Source organism: Stegostoma tigrinum, chromosome 13 (genome assembly GCF_030684315.1).
Source record: "Stegostoma tigrinum isolate sSteTig4 chromosome 13, sSteTig4.hap1, whole genome shotgun sequence".
NCBI lineage: Eukaryota > Metazoa > Chordata > Chondrichthyes > Orectolobiformes > Stegostomatidae > Stegostoma > Stegostoma tigrinum.
Window position 1 is genome coordinate 55,651,043 of NC_081366.1, and position 19,335 is coordinate 55,670,377.

Here is a 19,335-nt window from a genome sequence, read left to right on the forward strand (position 1 = left end):
TCCCTCAGGACCAGAGGCATCCCTTCTCATGTGCGCGCTCTCTTTGGATCAGAGGCATCCCTTCCCGTGCGCGCGCTCTCTCTCTCTCTATCTGGGCCAGAGGCATCCCTTCCCGTGCGCGCGTTCTCTCTCTCTCTCTATCTGTGCCAGAGGCATACCTTCTCGTGCGCGCGTTCTCTTTCTCTATGCCACAGGCATCCCTTCTCATGTGCTGTTTCTCTATGGACCAGAGGCATCCCTTCTCGTGCGCTGTCTCTCTCTTTCTCTCTGGGCCAGAGCGAACCCTTCTCGTGCGCTGTCCCTCTCTGGGCCAGAGGCATCCCTGCTCGTGCGCAGTCTCTCTCTCTTTGTGAACCAGAAGTATCGCTTCTCGTGCGCGCGCTCTCTCAGGACCAGCGGCATCCCTTCTCGTGCGTGTGCTGTCTTTGGATCAGAGGCATCTCTTCTTGCACGCTGTTTCTCTCTCTCTCTCTCTCTATGGAGCAGAGGCATACCTTCTCGTGCGCTCTCTCTCTGTCTCTGGACCAGAAGCATGCCTTCTCGTGTGCCGTCTCTCTCTCTGGACCAGAGGCATCCCTTCTCGTGCACTGTCTCTCGCTCTCTCTGGACCAGAGGCATCCCTTCTCGTGCACTCTCGCTCTCTCTCCTTCTTGACCACAGGCATCCCTTCTCGCACGCTGTCTCTCTGGACCAGAGGCATCCCTTCTCATGTGCGCGCTGTCTCTGGAGCAGTGGCATCCCTTCTCGTGTGCGCGCTCTCTCTGGACCAGAAGCATCCCTTCTCGTGGGCTGTCTCTCTCTCTCTCCCTCAGGACCAGAGGCATCCCTTCTCGTGTGCGCGCTCTCTCTGGACCAGAGGCATCCCTCCTCATGTGCGCGCTCTCTTTGGAGCAGAGGCATCCCTTACCGTGCGCGCGCTCTCTCTCTCTCTATCTGTGCCAGAGGCATACCTTCTCGTGCGCGCGTTCTCTTTCTCTATGCCACAGGCATCCCTTCTCGTGCGCTGTCTCTCTCTCTCTCTGGACCAGAGGTATCTCCTCTACTGCACTGTTTCTCTCTCTCTCTGTCTGTCCTTGAGGCATCCCTTCTCGTGCGCTGTCCCTCTGCCTGATCCAGAGACACCCCTTCTCCTGCGCTGTCTCTCTCTCTCTCTGCCCCAGAGGCACCCCTTCTTGTGCACTGTCTCTCTATGCCCCAGAGGTATCCCTTCTCGTCAGCTGTCTCTCTCTCTCTCTCTCTCACTGGGCCAGAGGCTTCCCTTCTCGTGCGCTGTCTCTCTCTGGGCCAGAGGAATCCCTTCTGGTGCGCTGTCTCTCTCTGTCCCAGAGGCACCCCTAATCGTGCGCTGACTCTCTCTCTCACTGTCCCAGAGGGATGCCTTCTCGTGCGCTGTCCTCTCTCTCTATCTGGGCCAGCGGCATCCCTTCTCATGTGCTCTCTCTCTCTGGGCCAGAGGCATCCCTTCTCGTGCGCTGTCTCTCTCTGGGCCAGAGGCATCCCTTCTCGTGTACACTCTCTCTCGCTCTGTCCCAGAGGCATCCCTTCTCGTGCACTCTCTCTCTCTCTCTGTCCCAGAGGCATCCCTTCTCGTGCGCTGTTTCTCTATGGACCAGAGGCATCCCTTCTCGTGCGTTGTCTCTCTCTCTCTGGGCCAGAGCGAACCCTTCTCGTGCGCTGTCCCTCTCTGGGCCAGAGGCATCCCTGCTCGTGCGCTGTCTCTCTCTCTGGACCAGGGGCGTCCCTTCTCGTGCGCTGTCTCCCTCTCTGGGCCAGGGGCGTCCGTTCTCGTGCGCTGTCTCCCTCTCTGGGCCAGGGGCATCCCTTCTCGTGCGCTGTTTCTCTATGGACCAGAGGCATCTCTTCTCGTGCGCTGTCTCTCTCTGGGCCAGAGCAAACCCTTCTCGTGCGCTGTCCCTCTCTGGACCAGGGGCGTCCCTCCTCGTCCGCTGTCTCACTCTCTGGACCAGGGGCGTCCCTTCTCATGCGCTGTCTCTCTCTCTGGACCAGGGGCGTCACTTCTCCTGCGCTCTCTCTCTCTCTCTCTCTGGACCAGGGGTGTCCCTTCTCCTGCGCTGTCTCTCTCTCTGGACCAGGGGCATCCCTTATCGTGCGCTGTCTCTCTCTCTGGACCAGGGGCGTCCCTTCTCGTGCGCTGTCTCTCTCTCTGGACCAGGGGCGTCCCTTCTCGTGCGCTGTCTCTCTCTCTGGACCAGGGGCGTCCCTTCTCGTGCGCTGTCTCCCTCTCTGGGCCAGGGGCGTCCCTTCTCGTGCGCTGTCTCTCTCTCTGTCTCAGGGGCATCCCTTCTCGTGCGCTTTCTCTCTCTCTGTCCCAGTGGCATCCCTTCTCGTGCGCTATCTCTCTCTCTGGACCAGGGGCAGCCCTTCTCGTGCGCTGTCTCTCTCTCTGTCTCAGGGGCATCCCTTCTCATGCGCTGTCTCTCTCTCTCTCTGTCCCAGGGGCATCCCTTCTCGTGCGCTGTCTCTCTCTCTGGACCAGGGGCGTGCCTTCTCGTGCGCTCTCTCTCTCTCTCTGGACCAGGGGCGTCCCTTCTCGTGCGCTGTTTCTCTCTCTGGACCAGGGGCGTCCCTTCTCGTGCGCTGTTTCTCTCTCTGGACCAGGGGCGTCCCTTCTCGTGCGCTGTCTCTCTCTCTGGACCAGGGGCGTCCCTTCTCGTGCGCTGTCTCTCTCTCTGGACCAGGGGCGTCCCTTCTCGTGCGCTGTCTCTCTCTCTGGACCAGGGGCGTCCCTTCTCGTGCGCTGTCTCTCTCTCTCTGGACCAGGGGCGTCCCTTCTCGTGTGCTTTCTCTCTCTCTCTGGACCAGGGGGCGTCCCTTCTCGTGCGCTATCTCTCTCTGGACCAGTGGCGTCCCTTCTCGTGCGCTGTTTCTCTCTCTGGACCAGGGGCGTCCCTTCTCGTGCGCTATCTCTCTCTGGACCAGTGGCGTCCCTTCTCGTGCGCTGTCTCTCTCTCTGGACCAGGGGCGTCCCTTCTCGTGCGCTGTCTCTCTCTCTGGACCAGGGGCATCCCTTCTCATGCGCTGTCTCTCTCTCTGGACCAGGGGCGTCCCTTCTCGTGCCCTGTCTCTCTCTCTGGACCAGGGGCGTCCCTTCTCGTGCCCTGTCTCTCTCTCTGGACCAGGGGCGTCCCTTCTCGTGCGCTGTCTCTCTCTCTGGACCAGGGGCGTCCCTTCTCGTGCGCTGTCTCTCTCTCTGGACCAGGGGCGTCCCTTCTCGTGCGCTGTCTCTCTCTCTGGACCAGGGGCATCCCTTATCGTGCGCTGTCTCTCTCTCTGGACCAGGGGCGTCCCTTATCGTGCGCTGTCTCTCTCTCTGTCTCAGGGGCATCCCTTCTCGTGCGCTGTCTCTCTCTCTCTCTCTGTCCCGGGGCATCCCTTCTCGTGCGCTGTCTCTCTCTCTCTCTGTCTGTCCCAGGGGCATCCCGTCTCGTGCGCTGTCTCTCTCTCTCTCTCTGGACCAGACGCATCACTTCTCGTGCACGGTCTCTCTCTCTGGACCAGGGGCATCCCTTCTCGTGCACTGTCTCTCTCTCTGGACCAGGGGCGTCCCTTCTCGTGCGCTGTCTCTCTCTCTGTCTCAGGGGCATCCCTTCTCATGCGCTGTCTCTCTCTCTCTCTGTCCCAGGGGCATCCCTTCTCGTGCGCTGTCTCTCTCTCTGGACCAGGGGCGTCCCTTCTCGTCCGCTGTCTCTCTCTCTGGACCAGGGGCGTCCCTTCTCATGCGCTGTCTCTCTCTCTGGACCAGGGGCGTCACTTCTCCTGCGCTCTCTCTCTCTCTGGACCAGGGGTGTCCCTTCTCCTGCGCTGTCTCTCTCTCTGGACCAGGGGCATCCCTTCTCGTGCGCTGTCTCTCTCTCTGGACCAGGGGCGTCCCTTCTCGTGCGCTGTCTCTCTCTCTGGACCAGGGGCGTCCCTTCTCGTGCGCTGTCTCCCTCTCTGGGCCAGGGGCGTCCCTTCTCGTGCGCTGTCTCTCTCTCTGGACAAGGGGCGTCCCTTCTCGTGCGCTCTCTCTCTCTCTGGACCAGGGGCAGCCCTTCTCGTGCGCTTTCTCTCTCTCTGTCCCAGGGGCATCCCTTCTCGTGCGCTTTCTCTCTCTCTGTCCCAGGGGCATCCCTTCTCGTGCGCTTTCTCTCTCTCTGTCCCAGGGGCATCCCTTCTCGTGCGCTATCTCTCTCTCTGTCCCAGGGGCATCCCTTCTCGTGCGCTGTCTCTCTCTCTGGACCAGGGGCATCCCTTCTCGTGCGCTGTCTCTCTCTCTCTGGACCAGGGGCGTCCCTTCTCGTGCGCTATCTCTCTCTCTGGACCAGTGGCGTCACTTCTCGTGCGCTCTCTCTCTCTCTGGACCAGGGGCGTCACTTCTCCTGCGCTGTCTCTCTCTCTGGACCAGGGGCATCCCTTCTCGTGCGCTGTCTCTCTCTCTGGACCAGGGGCGTCCCTTCTCGTGCCCTGTCTCTCTCTCTGGACCAGGGGCGTCCCTTCTCGTGCCCTGTCTCTCTCTCTGGACCAGGGGCGTCCCTTCTCATGCGCTGTCTCTCTCTCTGGACCAGGGGCGTCCCTTCTCGTGCGCTGTCTCTCTCTCTGGCAAGGGGCGTCCCTTCTCGTGCGCTGTCGCTCTCTCTGGACCAGGGGCGTCCCTTCTCGTGCCCTGTCTCTCTCTCTGGACCAGGGGCGTCCCTTCTCGTGCCCTGTCTCTCTCTCTGGACCAGGGGCGTCCCTTCTCATGCGCTGTCTCTCTCTCTGGACCAGGGGCATCCCTTCTCGTGCGCTGTCTCTCTCTCTGGACCAGGGGCGTCCCTTATCGTGCGCTGTCTCTCTCTCTGTCTCAGGGGCATCCCTTCTCGTGCGCTGTCTCTCTCTCTCTCTCTGTCCCGGGGCATCCCTTCTCGTGCGCTGTCTCTCTCTCTCTCTCTCTGTCCCAGGGGCATCCCTTCTCGTGCGCTGTCTCTCTCTTTCTCTCTGGACCAAGGACATCCCTTCTCGTGTGCTCTCTCTCTCTGGACCAGGGACATCCCTTCTCGTGCGCTCTCTCTCTCTCTGGACCACGTCATCCCTTCTCGTGCGCTCTCTCTCTCTCTCTCTCTCTCTCTCTCTCTGGACCATGGCATCCCTTCTCATGCGCTGTCTCTCTCTCTCTCTGGACCAGACGCATCCCTTCTCGTGCGCTGTCTCTCTCTCTCTGGACGAGGGGCATCCCTTCTCATGCGCTGTCTCTCTCTCTGGGCCAGGGGCATCCCTTCTCGTGCACTGTCTCTCTCTCTGGGCCGGGGCAGCCCTTCTCGTGCGTTTTCTCTCTCTCTGGACCTGGGGCAGCCCTTCTCGTGCGCTGTCTCTCTCTCTGGACCAGGGGCAGCCCTTCTCGTGCGCTGTCTCTCTCTCTGGACCAGGGGCATCCCTTCTCGTGCGCTGTCTCTCTCTCTGGACCAGGGGCATCCCTTCTCGTGCGCTGTCTCTCTCTCTGGACCAGGGGCATCCCTTCTCGTGCGCTGTCTCTCTCTCTGGACCAGGGGCATCCCTTCTCGTGCGCTGTCTCTCTCTCTGGACCAGGGGCGTCCCTTCTCGTGCGCTGTCTCTCTCTCTGGACCAGGGGCGTCCCTTCTCGTGCCCTGTCTCTCTCTCTGGACCAGGGGCGTCCCTTCTCGTGCGCTGTCTCTCTCTCTGGACCAGGGGCGTCCCTTCTCGTGCGCTGTCTCTCTCTCTGGACCAGGGGCGTCCCTTCTCGTGCGCTGTCTCTCTCTCTGGACCAGGGGCGTCCCTTCTCGTGCGCTGTCGCTCTCTCTGGACCAGGGGCGTCCCTTCTCGTGCGCTGTCTCTCTCTCTGTCTCAGGGGCATCCCTTCTCGTGCGCTGCCTCTCTCTCTCTCTCTCTCTCTGTCCCGGGGCATCCCTTCTCGTGCGCTGTCTCTCTCTCTCTCTCTCTGTCTGTCCCAGGGGCATCCCGTCTCGTGCGCTGTCTCTCTCTCTCTCTGGACCAGACGCATCCCTTCTCGTGCACGGTCTCTCTCTCTGGGCCAGGGGCATCCCTTCTCGTGCACTGTCTCTCTCTCTGGACCAGGGGCATCCCTTCTCGTGCGCTGTCTCTCTCTCTGTCTCAGGGGCATCCCTTCTCATGCGCTGTCTCTCTCTCTCTCTGTCCCAGGGGCATCCCTTCTCGTGCGCTGTCTCTCTCTCTGTCCCGGGGCATCCCTTCTCGTGCGCTGTCTCTCTCTCTGTCCCAGGGGCATCCCTTCTCGTGCGCTGTCTCTCTCTCTGGACCAGGGGCGTCCCTTCTCGTCCGCTGTCTCTCTCTCTGGACCAGGGGCGTCCCTTCTCATGCGCTGTCTCTCTCTCTGGACCAGGGGCGTCACTTCTCCTGCGCTCTCTCTCTCTGGACAAGGGGTGTCCCTTCTCCTGCGCTGTCTCTCTCTCTGGACCAGGGGCATCCCTTCTCGTGCGCTGTCTCTCTCTCTGGACCAGGGGCGTCCCTTCTCGTGCGCTGTCTCTCTCTCTGTCCCAGGGGCATCCCTTCTCGTGTGCTGTCTCTCTCTCTGTCCCAGGGGCGTCCCTTCTCGTGCGCTGTCTCTCTCTCTGGACCAGGGGCGTCCCTTCTCGTGCGCTGTCTCTCTCTCTGGACCAGGGGCGTCCCTTCTCGTGCGCTGTCTCTCTCTCTGGACCAGGGGCGTCCCTTCTCGTGCGCTGTCGCTCTCTCTGGACCAGGGGCGTCCCTTCTCGTGCGCTGTCTCTCTCTCTGTCTCAGGGGCATCCCTTATCGTGCGCTGTCTCTCTCTCTGGACCAGGGGCGTCCCTTATCGTGCGCTGTCTCTCTCTCTGTCTCAGGGGCATCCCTTCTCGTGCGCTGTCTCTCTCTCTCTCTCTGTCCCGGGGCATCCCTTCTCGTGCGCTGTCTCTCTCTCTCTCTCTGTCTGTCCCAGGGGCATCCCGTCTCGTGCGCTGTCTCTCTCTCTCTCTGGACCAGACGCATCCCTTCTCGTGCACGGTCTCTCTCTCTGGACCAGGGGCATCCCTTCTCGTGCACTGTCTCTCTCTCTGGACCAGGGGCATCCCTTCTCGTGCGCTGTCTCTCTCTCTGTCTCAGGGGCATCCCTTCTCATGCGCTGTCTCTCTCTCTCTCTGTCCCAGGGGCATCCCTTGTCGTGCGCTGTCTCTCTCTCTGTCCCAGGGGCATCCCTTCTCGTGCGCTGTCTCTCTCTCTGTCCCAGGGGCATCCCTTCTCGTGCGCTGTCTCTCTCTCTGGACCAGGGGCGTCCCTTCTCGTCCGCTGTCTCTCTCTCTGGACCAGGGGCGTCCCTTCTCGTCCGCTGTCTCTCTCTCTGGACCAGGGGCGTCACTTCTCGTGCGCTCTCTCTCTCTCTCTCTCTGGACAAGGGGTGTCCCTTCTCCTGCGCTGTCTCTCTCTCTGGACCAGGGGCATCCCTTCTCGTGCGCTGTCTCTCTCTCTGGACCAGGGGCGTCCCTTCTCGTGCGCTGTCGCTCTCTCTGGACCAGGGGCGTCCCTTCTCGTGCGCTGTCTCTCTCTCTGTCTCAGGGGCATCCCTTATCGTGCGCTGTCTCTCTCTCTGGACCAGGGGCGTCCCTTATCGTGCGCTGTCTCTCTCTCTGTCTCAGGGGCATCCCTTCTCGTGCGCTGTCTCTCTCTCTCTCTCTCTGTCCCGGGGCATCCCTTCTCGTGCGCTGTCTCTCTCTCTCTCTCTGTCTGTCCCAGGGGCATCCCGTCTCGTGCGCTGTCTCTCTCTCTCTCTGGACCAGACGCATCCCTTCTCGTGCACGGTCTCTCTCTCTGGACCAGGGGCATCCCTTCTCGTGCACTGTCTCTCTCTCTGGACCAGGGGCATCCCTTCTCGTGCGCTGTCTCTCTCTCTGTCTCAGGGGCATCCCTTCTCATGCGCTGTCTCTCTCTCTCTCTGTCCCAGGGGCATCCCTTCTCGTGCGCTGTCTCTCTCTCTGTCCCAGGGGCATCCCTTCTCGTGCGCTGTCGCTCTCTCTGGACCAGGGGCGTCCCTTCTCGTGCGCTGTCTCTCTCTCTGTCTCAGGGGCATCCCTTATCGTGCGCTGTCTCTCTCTCTGGACCAGGGGCGTCCCTTATCGTGCGCTGTCTCTCTCTCTGTCTCAGGGGCATCCCTTCTCGTGCGCTGTCTCTCTCTCTCTCTCTCTGTCCCGGGGCATCCCTTCTCGTGCGCTGTCTCTCTCTCTCTCTCTGTCTGTCCCAGGGGCATCCCGTCTCGTGCGCTGTCTCTCTCTCTCTCTGGACCAGACGCATCCCTTCTCGTGCACGGTCTCTCTCTCTGGACCAGGGGCATCCCTTCTCGTGCACTGTCTCTCTCTCTGGACCAGGGGCATCCCTTCTCGTGCGCTGTCTCTCTCTCTGTCTCAGGGGCATCCCTTCTCATGCGCTGTCTCTCTCTCTCTCTGTCCCAGGGGCATCCCTTCTCGTGCGCTGTCTCTCTCTCTGTCCCAGGGGCATCCCTTCTCGTGCGCTGTCTCTCTCTCTGTCCCAGGGGCATCCCTTCTCGTGCGCTGTCTCTCTCTCTGGACCAGGGGCGTACCTTCTCGTCCGCTGTCTCTCTCTCTGGACCAGGGGCGTCCCTTCTCGTCCGCTGTCTCTCTCTCTGGACCAGGGGCGTCACTTCTCGTGCGCTCTCTCTCTCTCTCTCTCTGGACAAGGGGTGTCCCTTCTCCTGCGCTGTCTCTCTCTCTGGACCAGGGGCATCCCTTCTCGTGCGCTGTCTCTCTCTCTGGACCAGGGGCGTCCCTTCTCGTGCGCTGTCTCTCTCTCTGGACCAGGGGCGTCCCTTCTCGTGCGCTGTCTCCCTCTCTGGGCCAGGGGCGTCCCTTCTCGTGCGCTGTCTCTCTCTCTAGACAAGGGGCGTCCCTTCTCGTGCGCTCTCTCTCTCTCTGGACCAGGGGCAGCCCTTCTCGTGCGCTTTCTCTCTCTCTGTCCCAGGGGCATCCCTTCTCGTGCGCTTTCTCTCTCTCTGTCCCAGGGGCATCCCTTCTCGTGCGCTTTCTCTCTCTCTGTCCCAGGGGCATCCCTTCTCGTGTGCTATCTCTCTCTCTGTCCCAGGGGCATCCCTTCTCGTGCGCTGTCTCTCTCTCTGGACCAGGGGCGTCCCTTCTCGTGCGCTATCTCTCTCTCTGGACCAGTGGCGTCACTTCTCGTGCGCTCTCTCTCTCTCTGGACCAGGGGCGTCACTTCTCCTGCGCTGTCTCTCTCTCTGGACCAGGGGCATCCCTTCTCGTGCGCTGTCTCTCTCTCTGGACCAGGGGCGTCCCTTCTCGTGCCCTGTCTCTCTCTCTGGACCAGGGGCGTCCCTTCTCGTGCCCTGTCTCTCTCTCTGGACCAGGGGCGTCCCTTCTCGTGCGCTGTCTCTCTCTCTGGACCAGGGGCGTCCCTTCTCGTGCGCTGTCTCTCTCTCTGGCAAGGGGCGTCCCTTCTCGTGCGCTGTCGCTCTCTCTGGACAGGGGCGTCCGTTCTCGTGCGCTGTCTCCCTCTCTGGGCCAGGGGCATCCCTTCTCGTGCGCTGTTTCTCTATGGACCAGAGGCATCTCTTCTCGTGTGCTGTCTCTCTCTGGGCCAGAGCAAACCCTTCTCGTGCGCTGTCCCTCTCTGGACCAGGGGCGTCCCTCCTCGTCCGCTGTCTCACTCTCTGGACCAGGGGCGTCCCTTCTAATGCGCTGTCTCTCTCTCTGGACCAGGGGCGTCACTTCTCCTGCGCTCTCTCTCTCTCTCTCTCTGGACCAGGGGTGTCCCTTCTCCTGCGCTGTCTCTCTCTCTGGACCAGGGGCATCCCTTATCGTGCGCTGTCTCTCTCTCTGGACCAGGGGCGTCCCTTCTCGTGCGCTGTCTCTCTCTCTGGACCAGGGGCGTCCCTTCTCGTGCGCTGTCTCTCTCTCTGGACCAGGGGCGTCCCTTCTCGTGCGCTGTCTCCCTCTCTGGGCCAGGGGCGTCCCTTCTCGTGCGCTGTCTCTCTCTCTGTCTCAGGGGCATCCCTTCTCGTGCGCTTTCTCTCTCTCTGTCCCAGTGGCATCCCTTCTCGTGCGCTATCTCTCTCTCTGGACCAGGGGCAGCCCTTCTCGTGCGCTGTCTCTCTCTCTGTCTCAGGGGCATCCCTTCTCATGCGCTGTCTCTCTCTCTCTCTGTCCCAGGGGCATCCCTTCTCGTGCGCTGTCTCTCTCTCTGGACCAGGGGCGTGCCTTCTCGTGCGCTCTCTCTCTCTCTCTGGACCAGGGGCGTCCCTTCTCGTGCGCTGTTTCTCTCTCTGGACCAGGGGCGTCCCTTCTCGTGCGCTGTTTCTCTCTCTGGACCAGGGGCGTCCCTTCTCGTGCGCTGTCTCTCTCTCTGGACCAGGGGCGTCCCTTCTCGTGCGCTGTCTCTCTCTCTGGACCAGGGGCGTCCCTTCTCGTGCGCTGTCTCTCTCTCTGGACAAGGGGCGTCCCTTCTCGTGCGCTGTCTCTCTCTCTCTGGACCAGGGGCGTCCCTTCTCGTGCGCTGTCTCTCTCTCTCTGGACCAGGGGCGTCCCTTCTCGTGTGCTTTCTCTCTCTCTCTGGACCAGGGGGCGTCCCTTCTCGTGCGCTATCTCTCTCTGGACCAGTGGCGTCCCTTCTCGTGCGCTGTTTCTCTCTCTGGACCAGGGGCGTCCCTTCTCGTGCGCTATCTCTCTCTGGACCAGTGGCGTCCCTTCTCGTGCGCTGTCTCTCTCTCTGGACCAGGGGCGTCCCTTCTCGTGCGCTGTCTCTCTCTCTGGACCAGGGGCATCCCTTCTCATGCGCTGTCTCTCTCTCTGGACCAGGGGCGTCCCTTCTCGTGCGCTGTCTCTCTCTCTGGACCAGGGGCGTCCCTTCTCGTGCCCTGTCTCTCTCTCTGGACCAGGGGCGTCCCTTCTCGTGCGCTGTCTCTCTCTCTGGACCAGGGGCGTCCCTTCTCGTGCGCTGTCTCTCTCTCTGGACCAGGGGCGTCCCTTCTCGTGCGCTGTCTCTCTCTCTGGACCAGGGGCGTCCCTTCTCGTGCGCTGTCGCTCTCTCTGGACCAGGGGCGTCCCTTCTCGTGCGCTGTCTCTCTCTCTGTCTCAGGGGCATCCCTTATCGTGCGCTGTCTCTCTCTCTGGACCAGGGGCGTCCCTTATCGTGCGCTGTCTCTCTCTCTGTCTCAGGGGCATCCCTTCTCGTGCGCTGTCTCTCTCTCTCTCTCTGTCCCGGGGCATCCCTTCTCGTGCGCTGTCTCTCTCTCTCTCTGTCTGTCCCAGGGGCATCCCGTCTCGTGCGCTGTCTCTCTCTCTCTCTCTGGACCAGACGCATCACTTCTCGTGCACGGTCTCTCTCTCTGGACCAGGGGCATCCCTTCTCGTGCACTGTCTCTCTCTCTGGACCAGGGGCATCCCTTCTCGTGCGCTGTCTCTCTCTCTGTCTCAGGGGCATCCCTTCTCATGCGCTGTCTCTCTCTCTCTCTGTCCCAGGGGCATCCCTTCTCGTGCGCTGTCTCTCTCTCTGTCCCAGGGGCATCCCTTCTCGTGCGCTGTCTCTCTCTCTGGACCAGGGGCGTCCCTTCTCGTCCGCTGTCTCTCTCTCTGGACCAGGGGCGTCCCTTCTCATGCGCTGTCTCTCTCTCTGGACCAGGGGCGTCACTTCTCCTGCGCTCTCTCTCTCTCTGGACCAGGGGCGTCCCTTCTCCTGCGCTGTCTCTCTCTCTGGACCAGGGGCATCCCTTCTCGTGCGCTGTCTCTCTCTCTGGACCAGGGGCGTCACTTCTCGTGCGCTGTCTCTCTCTCTGGACCAGGGGCGTCCCTTCTCGTGCGCTGTCTCCCTCTCTGGGCCAGGGGCGTCCCTTCTCGTGCGCTGTCTCTCTCTCTGGACAAGGGGCGTCCCTTCTCGTGCGCTCTCTCTCTCTCTGGACCAGGGGCAGCCCTTCTCGTGCGCTTTCTCTCTCTCTGTCCCAGGGGCATCCCTTCTCGTGCGCTTTCTCTCTCTCTGTCCCAGGGGCATCCCTTCTCGTGCGCTTTCTCTCTCTCTGTCCCAGGGGCATCCCTTCTCGTGCGCTATCTCTCTCTCTGTCCCAGGGGCATCCCTTCTCGTGCGCTGTCTCTCTCTCTGGACCAGGGGCATCCCTTCTCGTGCGCTGTCTCTCTCTCTCTGGACCAGGGGCGTCCCTTCTCGTGCGCTATCTCTCTCTCTGGACCAGTGGCGTCACTTCTCGTGCGCTCTCTCTCTCTCTGGACCAGGGGCGTCACTTCTCCTGCGCTGTCTCTCTCTCTGGACCAGGGGCATCCCTTCTCGTGCGCTGTCTCTCTCTCTGGACCAGGGGCGTCCCTTCTCGTGCCCTGTCTCTCTCTCTGGACCAGGGGCGTCCCTTCTCGTGCCCTGTCTCTCTCTCTGGACCAGGGGCGTCCCTTCTCATGCGCTGTCTCTCTCTCTGGACCAGGGGCGTCCCTTCTCGTGCGCTGTCTCTCTCTCTGGCAAGGGGCGTCCCTTCTCGTGCGCTGTCGCTCTCTCTGGACCAGGGGCGTCCCTTCTCGTGCCCTGTCTCTCTCTCTGGACCAGGGGCGTCCCTTCTCGTGCCCTGTCTCTCTCTCTGGACCAGGGGCGTCCCTTCTCATGCGCTGTCTCTCTCTCTGGACCAGGGGCATCCCTTCTCGTGCGCTGTCTCTCTCTCTGGACCAGGGGCGTCCCTTATCGTGCGCTGTCTCTCTCTCTGTCTCAGGGGCATCCCTTCTCGTGCGCTGTCTCTCTCTCTCTCTCTGTCCCGGGGCATCCCTTCTCGTGCGCTGTCTCTCTCTCTCTCTCTCTGTCCCAGGGGCATCCCTTCTCGTGCGCTGTCTCTCTCTTTCTCTCTGGACCAAGGACATCCCTTCTCGTGTGCTCTCTCTCTCTGGACCAGGGACATCCCTTCTCGTGCGCTCTCTCTCTCTCTGGACCACGTCATCCCTTCTCGTGCGCTCTCTCTCTCTCTCTCTCTCTCTCTCTCTCTGGACCATGGCATCCCTTCTCATGCGCTGTCTCTCTCTCTCTCTGGACCAGACGCATCCCTTCTCGTGCGCTGTCTCTCTCTCTCTGGACGAGGGGCATCCCTTCTCATGCGCTGTCTCTCTCTCTGGGCCAGGGGCATCCCTTCTCGTGCACTGTCTCTCTCTCTGGGCCGGGGCAGCCCTTCTCGTGCGTTTTCTCTCTCTCTGGACCTGGGGCAGCCCTTCTCGTGCGCTGTCTCTCTCTCTGGACCAGGGGCAGCCCTTCTCGTGCGCTGTCTCTCTCTCTGGACCAGGGGCATCCCTTCTCGTGCGCTGTCTCTCTCTCTGGACCAGGGGCATCCCTTCTCGTGCGCTGTCTCTCTCTCTGGACCAGGGGCATCCCTTCTCGTGCGCTGTCTCTCTCTCTGGACCAGGGGCATCCCTTCTCGTGCGCTGTCTCTCTCTCTGGACCAGGGGCGTCCCTTCTCGTGCGCTGTCTCTCTCTCTGGACCAGGGGCGTCCCTTCTCGTGCCCTGTCTCTCTCTCTGGACCAGGGGCGTCCCTTCTCGTGCGCTGTCTCTCTCTCTGGACCAGGGGCGTCCCTTCTCGTGCGCTGTCTCTCTCTCTGGACCAGGGGCGTCCCTTCTCGTGCGCTGTCTCTCTCTCTGGACCAGGGGCGTCCCTTCTCGTGCGCTGTCTCTCTCTCTGGACCAGGGGCGTCCCTTCTCGTGCGCTGTCGCTCTCTCTGGACCAGGGGCGTCCCTTCTCGTGCGCTCTCTCTCTCTCTGGACCAGGGGCGTCCCTTATCGTGCGCTGTCGCTCTCTCTGTCTCAGGGGCATCCCTTCTCGTGCGCTGCCTCTCTCTCTCTCTCTCTCTGTCCCGGGGCATCCCTTCTCGTGCGCTGTCTCTCTCTCTCTCTCTGTCTGTCCCAGGGGCATCCCGTCTCGTGCGCTGTCTCTCTCTCTCTCTGGACCAGACGCATCCCTTCTCGTGCACGGTCTCTCTCTCTGGGCCAGGGGCATCCCTTCTCGTGCACTGTCTCTCTCTCTGGACCAGGCGCATCCCTTCTCGTGCGCTGTCTCTCTCTCTGTCTCAGGGGCATCCCTTCTCATGCGCTGTCTCTCTCTCTCTCTGTCCCAGGGGCATCCCTTCTCGTGCGCTGTCTCTCTCTCTGTCCCGGGGCATCCCTTCTCGTGCGCTGTCTCTCTCTCTGTCCCAGGGGCATCCCTTCTCGTGCGCTGTCTCTCTCTCTGGACCAGGGGCGTCCCTTCTCGTCCGCTGTCTCTCTCTCTGGACCAGGGGCGTCCCTTCTCATGCGCTGTCTCTCTCTCTGGACCAGGGGCGTCACTTCTCCTGCGCTCTCTCTCTCTCTCTCTCTCTGGACAAGGGGTGTCCCTTCTCCTGCGCTGTCTCTCTCTCTGGACCAGGGGCATCCCTTCTCGTGCGCTGTCTCTCTCTCTGGACCAGGGGCGTCCCTTCTCGTGCGCTGTCTCTCTCTCTGGACCAGGGGCGTCCCTTCTCGTGCGCTGTCTCCCTCTCTGGGCCAGGGGCGTCCCTTCTCGTGCGCTGTCTCTCTCTCTGGACAAGGGGCGTCCCTTCTCGTGCGCTCTCTCTCTCTCTGGACCAGGGGCAGCCCTTCTCGTGCGCTTTCTCTCTCTCTGTCCCAGGGGCATCCCTTCTCGTGCGCTTTCTCTCTCTCTGTCCCAGGGGCATCCCTTCTCGTGCGCTTTCTCTCTCTCTGTCCCAGGGGCATCCCTTCTCGTGTGCTGTCTCTCTCTCTGTCCCAGGGGCGTCCCTTCTCGTGCGCTGTCTCTCTCTCTGGACCAGGGGCGTCCCTTCTCGTGCGCTGTCTCTCTCTCTGGACCAGGGGCGTCCCTTCTCGTGCGCTGTCTCTCTCTCTGGACCAGGGGCGTCCCTTCTCGTGCGCTGTCGCTCTCTCTGGACCAGGGGCGTCCCTTCTCGTGCGCTGTCTCTCTCTCTGTCTCAGGGGCATCCCTTATCGTGCGCTGTCTCTCTCTCTGGACCAGGGGCGTCCCTTATCGTGCGCTGTCTCTCTCTCTGTCTCAGGGGCATCCCTTCTCGTGCGCTGTCTCTCTCTCTCTCTCTGTCCCGGGGCATCCCTTCTCGTGCGCTGTCTCTCTCTCTCTCTCTGTCTGTCCCAGGGGCATCCCGTCTCGTGCGCTGTCTCTCTCTCTCTCTGGACCAGACGCATCCCTTCTCGTGCACGGTCTCTCTCTCTGGACCAGGGGCATCCCTTCTCGTGCACTGTCTCTCTCTCTGGACCAGGGGCATCCCTTCTCGTGCGCTGTCTCTCTCTCTGTCTCAGGGGCATCCCTTCTCATGCGCTGTCTCTCTCTCTCTCTGTCCCAGGGGCATCCCTTCTCGTGCGCTGTCTCTCTCTCTGTCCCAGGGGCATCCCTTCTCGTGCGCTGTCTCTCTCTCTGTCCCAGGGGCATCCCTTCTCGTGCGCTGTCTCTCTCTCTGGACCAGGGGCGTCCCTTCTCGTCCGCTGTCTCTCTCTCTGGACCAGGGGCGTCCCTTCTCGTCCGCTGTCTCTCTCTCTGGACCAGGGGCGTCACTTCTCGTGCGCTCTCTCTCTCTCTCTCTCTGGACAAGGGGTGTCCCTTCTCCTGCGCTGTCTCTCTCTCTGGACCAGGGGCATCCCTTCTCGTGCGCTGTCTCTCTCTCTGGACCAGGGGCGTCCCTTCTCGTGCGCTGTCTCTCTCTCTGGACCAGGGGCGTCCCTTCTCGTGCGCTGTCTCCCTCTCTGGGCCAGGGGCGTCCCTTCTCGTGCGCTGTCTCTCTCTCTGGACAAGGGGCGTCCCTTCTCGTGCGCTCTCTCTCTCTCTGGACCAGGGGCAGCCCTTCTCGTGCGCTTTCTCTCTCTCTGTCCCAGGGGCATCCCTTCTCGTGCGCTTTCTCTCTCTCTGTCCCAGGGGCGTCCCTTCTCGTGCGCTATCTCTCTCTCTGGACCAGTGGCGTCACTTCTCGTGCGCTCTCTCTCTCTCTGGACCAGGGGCGTCACTTCTCCTGCGCTGTCTCTCTCTCTGGACCAGGGGCATCCCTTCTCGTGCGCTGTCTCTCTCTCTGGACCAGGGGCGTCCCTTCTCGTGCCCTGTCTCTCTCTCTGGACCAGGGGCGTCCCTTCTCGTGCCCTGTCTCTCTCTCTGGACCAGGGGCGTCCCTTCTCGTGCGCTGTCTCTCTCTCTGGACCAGGGGCGTCCCTTCTCGTGCGCTGTCTCTCTCTCTGGCAAGGGGCGTCCCTTCTCGTGCGCTGTCGCTCTCTCTGGACAGGGGCGTCCCTTCTCGTGCGCTGTCTCTCTCTCTCTGTCTCAGGGGCATCCCTTATCGTGCGCTGTCTCTCTCTCTGGACCAGGGGCGTCCCTTATCGTGCGCTGTCTCTCTCTCTGTCTCAGGGGCATCCCTTCTCGTGCGCTGTCTCTCTCTCTCTCTCTGTCCCGGGGCATCCCTTCTCGTGCGCTGTCTCTCTCTCTCTCTGTCTGTCCCAGGGGCATCCCTTCTCGTGCGCTGTCTCTCTCTTTCTCTCTGGACCAAGGACATCCCTTCTCGTGTGCTCTCTCTCTCTGGACCAGGGACATCCCTTCTCGTGCGCTCTCTCTCTCTCTGGACCACGTCATCCCTTCTCGTGCGCTCTCTCTCTCTCTCTCTCTGGACCATGGCATCCCTTCTCATGCGCTGTCTCTCTCTCTCTCTGGACCAGACGCATCCCTTCTCGTGCGCTGTCTCTCTCTCTCTGGACGAGGGGCATCCCTTCTCATGCGCTGTCTCTCTCTCTGGACCAGGGGCATCCCTTCTCGTGCACTGTCTCTCTCTCTGGACCGGGGCAGCCCTTCTCGTGCGCTTTCTCTCTCTCTGGACCTGGGGCAGCCCTTCTCGTGCGCTGTCTCTCTCTCTCTGGACCAGGGCCAGCCCTTCTCGTGCGCTGTCTCTCTCTCTGGACCAGGGGCAGCCCTTCTCGTGCGCTGTCTCTCTCTGGACCAGGGGCATCCCTTCTCGTGCGCTGTCTCTCTCTCTGGACCAGGGGCATCCCTTCTCGTGCGCTGTCTCTCTCTCTGGACCAGGGGCATCCCTTCTCGTGCGCTGTCTCTCTTTCTGGACCAGGGGCATCCCTTCTCGTGCGCTGTCTCTCTCTCTGGGACGGAGGCATCCCTTCTCTCTAGGCTAGAAGCATCCCTTCTCATGCGCTCTTCCCCCCCCCCCCCAATCTTGGTTTGTGGACAAGAGCCATCCCATCTCGTATGCTGTCTCACTTTCTCTCTCTCTCTCTGGACCACAGGCATCCCTTCTTATGCGCTGTCTCTCTCTGTCTGTGGTCCAGAAGCATCCCTTTTTATGCTCTCTTTGTGTCTTTGGACCATAGGCATCTCAGCTCACACGCTCTGTGGACCAGAGACATCCCATCTCAAGCTCGTTCACTCTCTTTTTCAGCACCAGATCATCCCCTTTCACTGTCCGGACTAGAAGCCTCACTCTGTGGGTGGATCAGTTACTTCCTGCCTCTCAACCTCTGTCTCTGGAACAAAGAATCCCAATATTGTGCAAACAGGCCATTCGGCCTATCAGTGACACCAGCCCGCTGAACAGCCACCTTCTCCTATTCTGTGGCTAATCCACCTATCCCAAGCATCGATGGACACTACGGGTAATTTCTCATGGCAGACACCTAACCAGCACATCTTTGGACTGTGAGAGGAAACCGCTGTAGGCGGGGGAGCTCATGCTGACAGAGAGGTTGTGCATTCTTTCCCACTGTCTCTGGACCAGGCGCCTATTGCCTCTTTACCTGAACGAGAGGTCTCCTGCCACAGTCTCTTTCTTTTTGTACCGGGTATCCCCTTTCACGTTCTTTCTCTGGGCCAGAGGGCTCCCTTGCTTTTCTCTGGGTCAGAGAGCTTACCTCTGTGTCTCTCTCTCGTGCTGGATCAGGAAACTCCTCTTTCTGCCTGCCTTTACAGGACGGGAATCAGGGACGCTACACTTCTCAATCTCTATGGGACGGGGTGAGGATTTCGTTTTCGGGGTCGGATTCCTATAGAAAAGCCACGCTCGGTTCGCAATAGTGTCCCGAGAGGCACAAACTGGCCTAACACAGTCTGCTCTGGTTCTCACAGGGCGACAGAATACCCGGTGTTGATAGACAGGGCTGGGCTGAAAGCCGTCGCCATCTCTCACCTTGGTGTCAACATCAGCCAGGCAGTCTCTACGAAATTCATCGAAAAGGCCGCGGTTCTTGAGGTGGTCGACGATCATGGCGATCAGGTTCGGATCGTCCGCCGCCAATTTCTTCGCCATGGCACTCAAGCGGGGCAGCGACAGGAAGGCAGCAGTGCGCGTGCGTGAAGAGCCGACGCTGGGCCTGCTGGGAACTAGCGTATCCGCCTCCTTCGTCCGTGGTTCCGCACTGCGCAGGCGTAACCAGCGATGCCCTGAATATTACAATGTGTAGAGCTGGATGAACACTGCGGGCTTGGAAGCATCATGGGAGTAGGAAGGTTGACGTTTCAGAAGGCCTAGACCCTTCAGAAATGGAGGAGAGGAAGGGGGTACTGAAATAAATAGGGAGAGAGTGGGAGGGGGATCGAAGATGGTTAGAGGAGAAGATAGGTGGAGAGGAGAGTATGGGTGGGGAGGGGATAGGTCAGTCCAGGGAGGACGGACACGTCAAAGAGGCGGTGATGGAGCCAGTAAAGGTGAGTGTAGTTGGGGAGTTAGGGAGGGGATGTCAGTCCAGGGAGGACGGACACGTCAAAGAGGCGGTGATGGAGCCAGTAAAGGTGAGTGTAGTTGGGGAGTTAGGGAGGGGATGTCAGTCCAGGGAGGACGGACAGGTCAAGAGGGCAGGATGAGTTTAGTAGGTAGGAGATGAGTGTGGGGCTTGAGGTGTGAGGAGGGAATTGGTGAGAGGAAGAACGGGTTAGGGAGGTGGGGATAAGCTGGGCTGGTTTTGGGATGCGGAAGAGGGAGGGGAGATTTTGAAGCTTGTAAAATCCAAATTGATACCATTGGGCTGCAGGGTTCCCAAGCAGAATATGAGTTGCTGTTCCTGCACTGTTTGGGTGGCATCGTTGTGGCACTGCAGGAGGCCCAGGATGAATGTCATCTGAGGAATGGGAGGGGGAGTTGAAGTGGTTTGTGACTGGGAGGTGCAGTTGTTTATTGCGAACCGAGCGTAGGCGTTCTGCAAAACAGTCCCCAGGCCTCCGCTTGGTTTCCCCAATGTAGAGGAGGCCACAACGGGTACAGCAGATGCAGTATAAGGCATTAGCAGATGTGCAAGTGAACCTCTGTTTGATGTGGAAAGTCTTCTTGGGGCCTGGGATGGGGGTGATGCAGATGGCCTAAAGGCCCTCTGCTTCATCCTGT

At 61.1% G+C, this 19,335-nt stretch overlaps 1 protein-coding gene across 2 annotated transcripts in view; it reads right to left on the minus strand.

Annotated features, from left to right (window-relative positions):
• bod1 (biorientation of chromosomes in cell division 1) overlaps positions 1-18,280 on the minus strand; it is a 51,908-nt gene extending 33,628 nt beyond the window's left edge. For both annotated transcript variants that reach the window (XM_048543353.2, XM_048543354.2), the window contains exon 1: positions 18,145-18,280. In XM_048543353.2, coding sequence (XP_048399310.1) covers positions 18,145-18,264 — 120 coding nt within the window. In that variant the 5' untranslated portion in view covers positions 18,265-18,280. The remainder of the gene's footprint in view (positions 1-18,144) is intronic.
• Between the last annotated feature and the right edge of the window lie 1,055 nt (positions 18,281-19,335).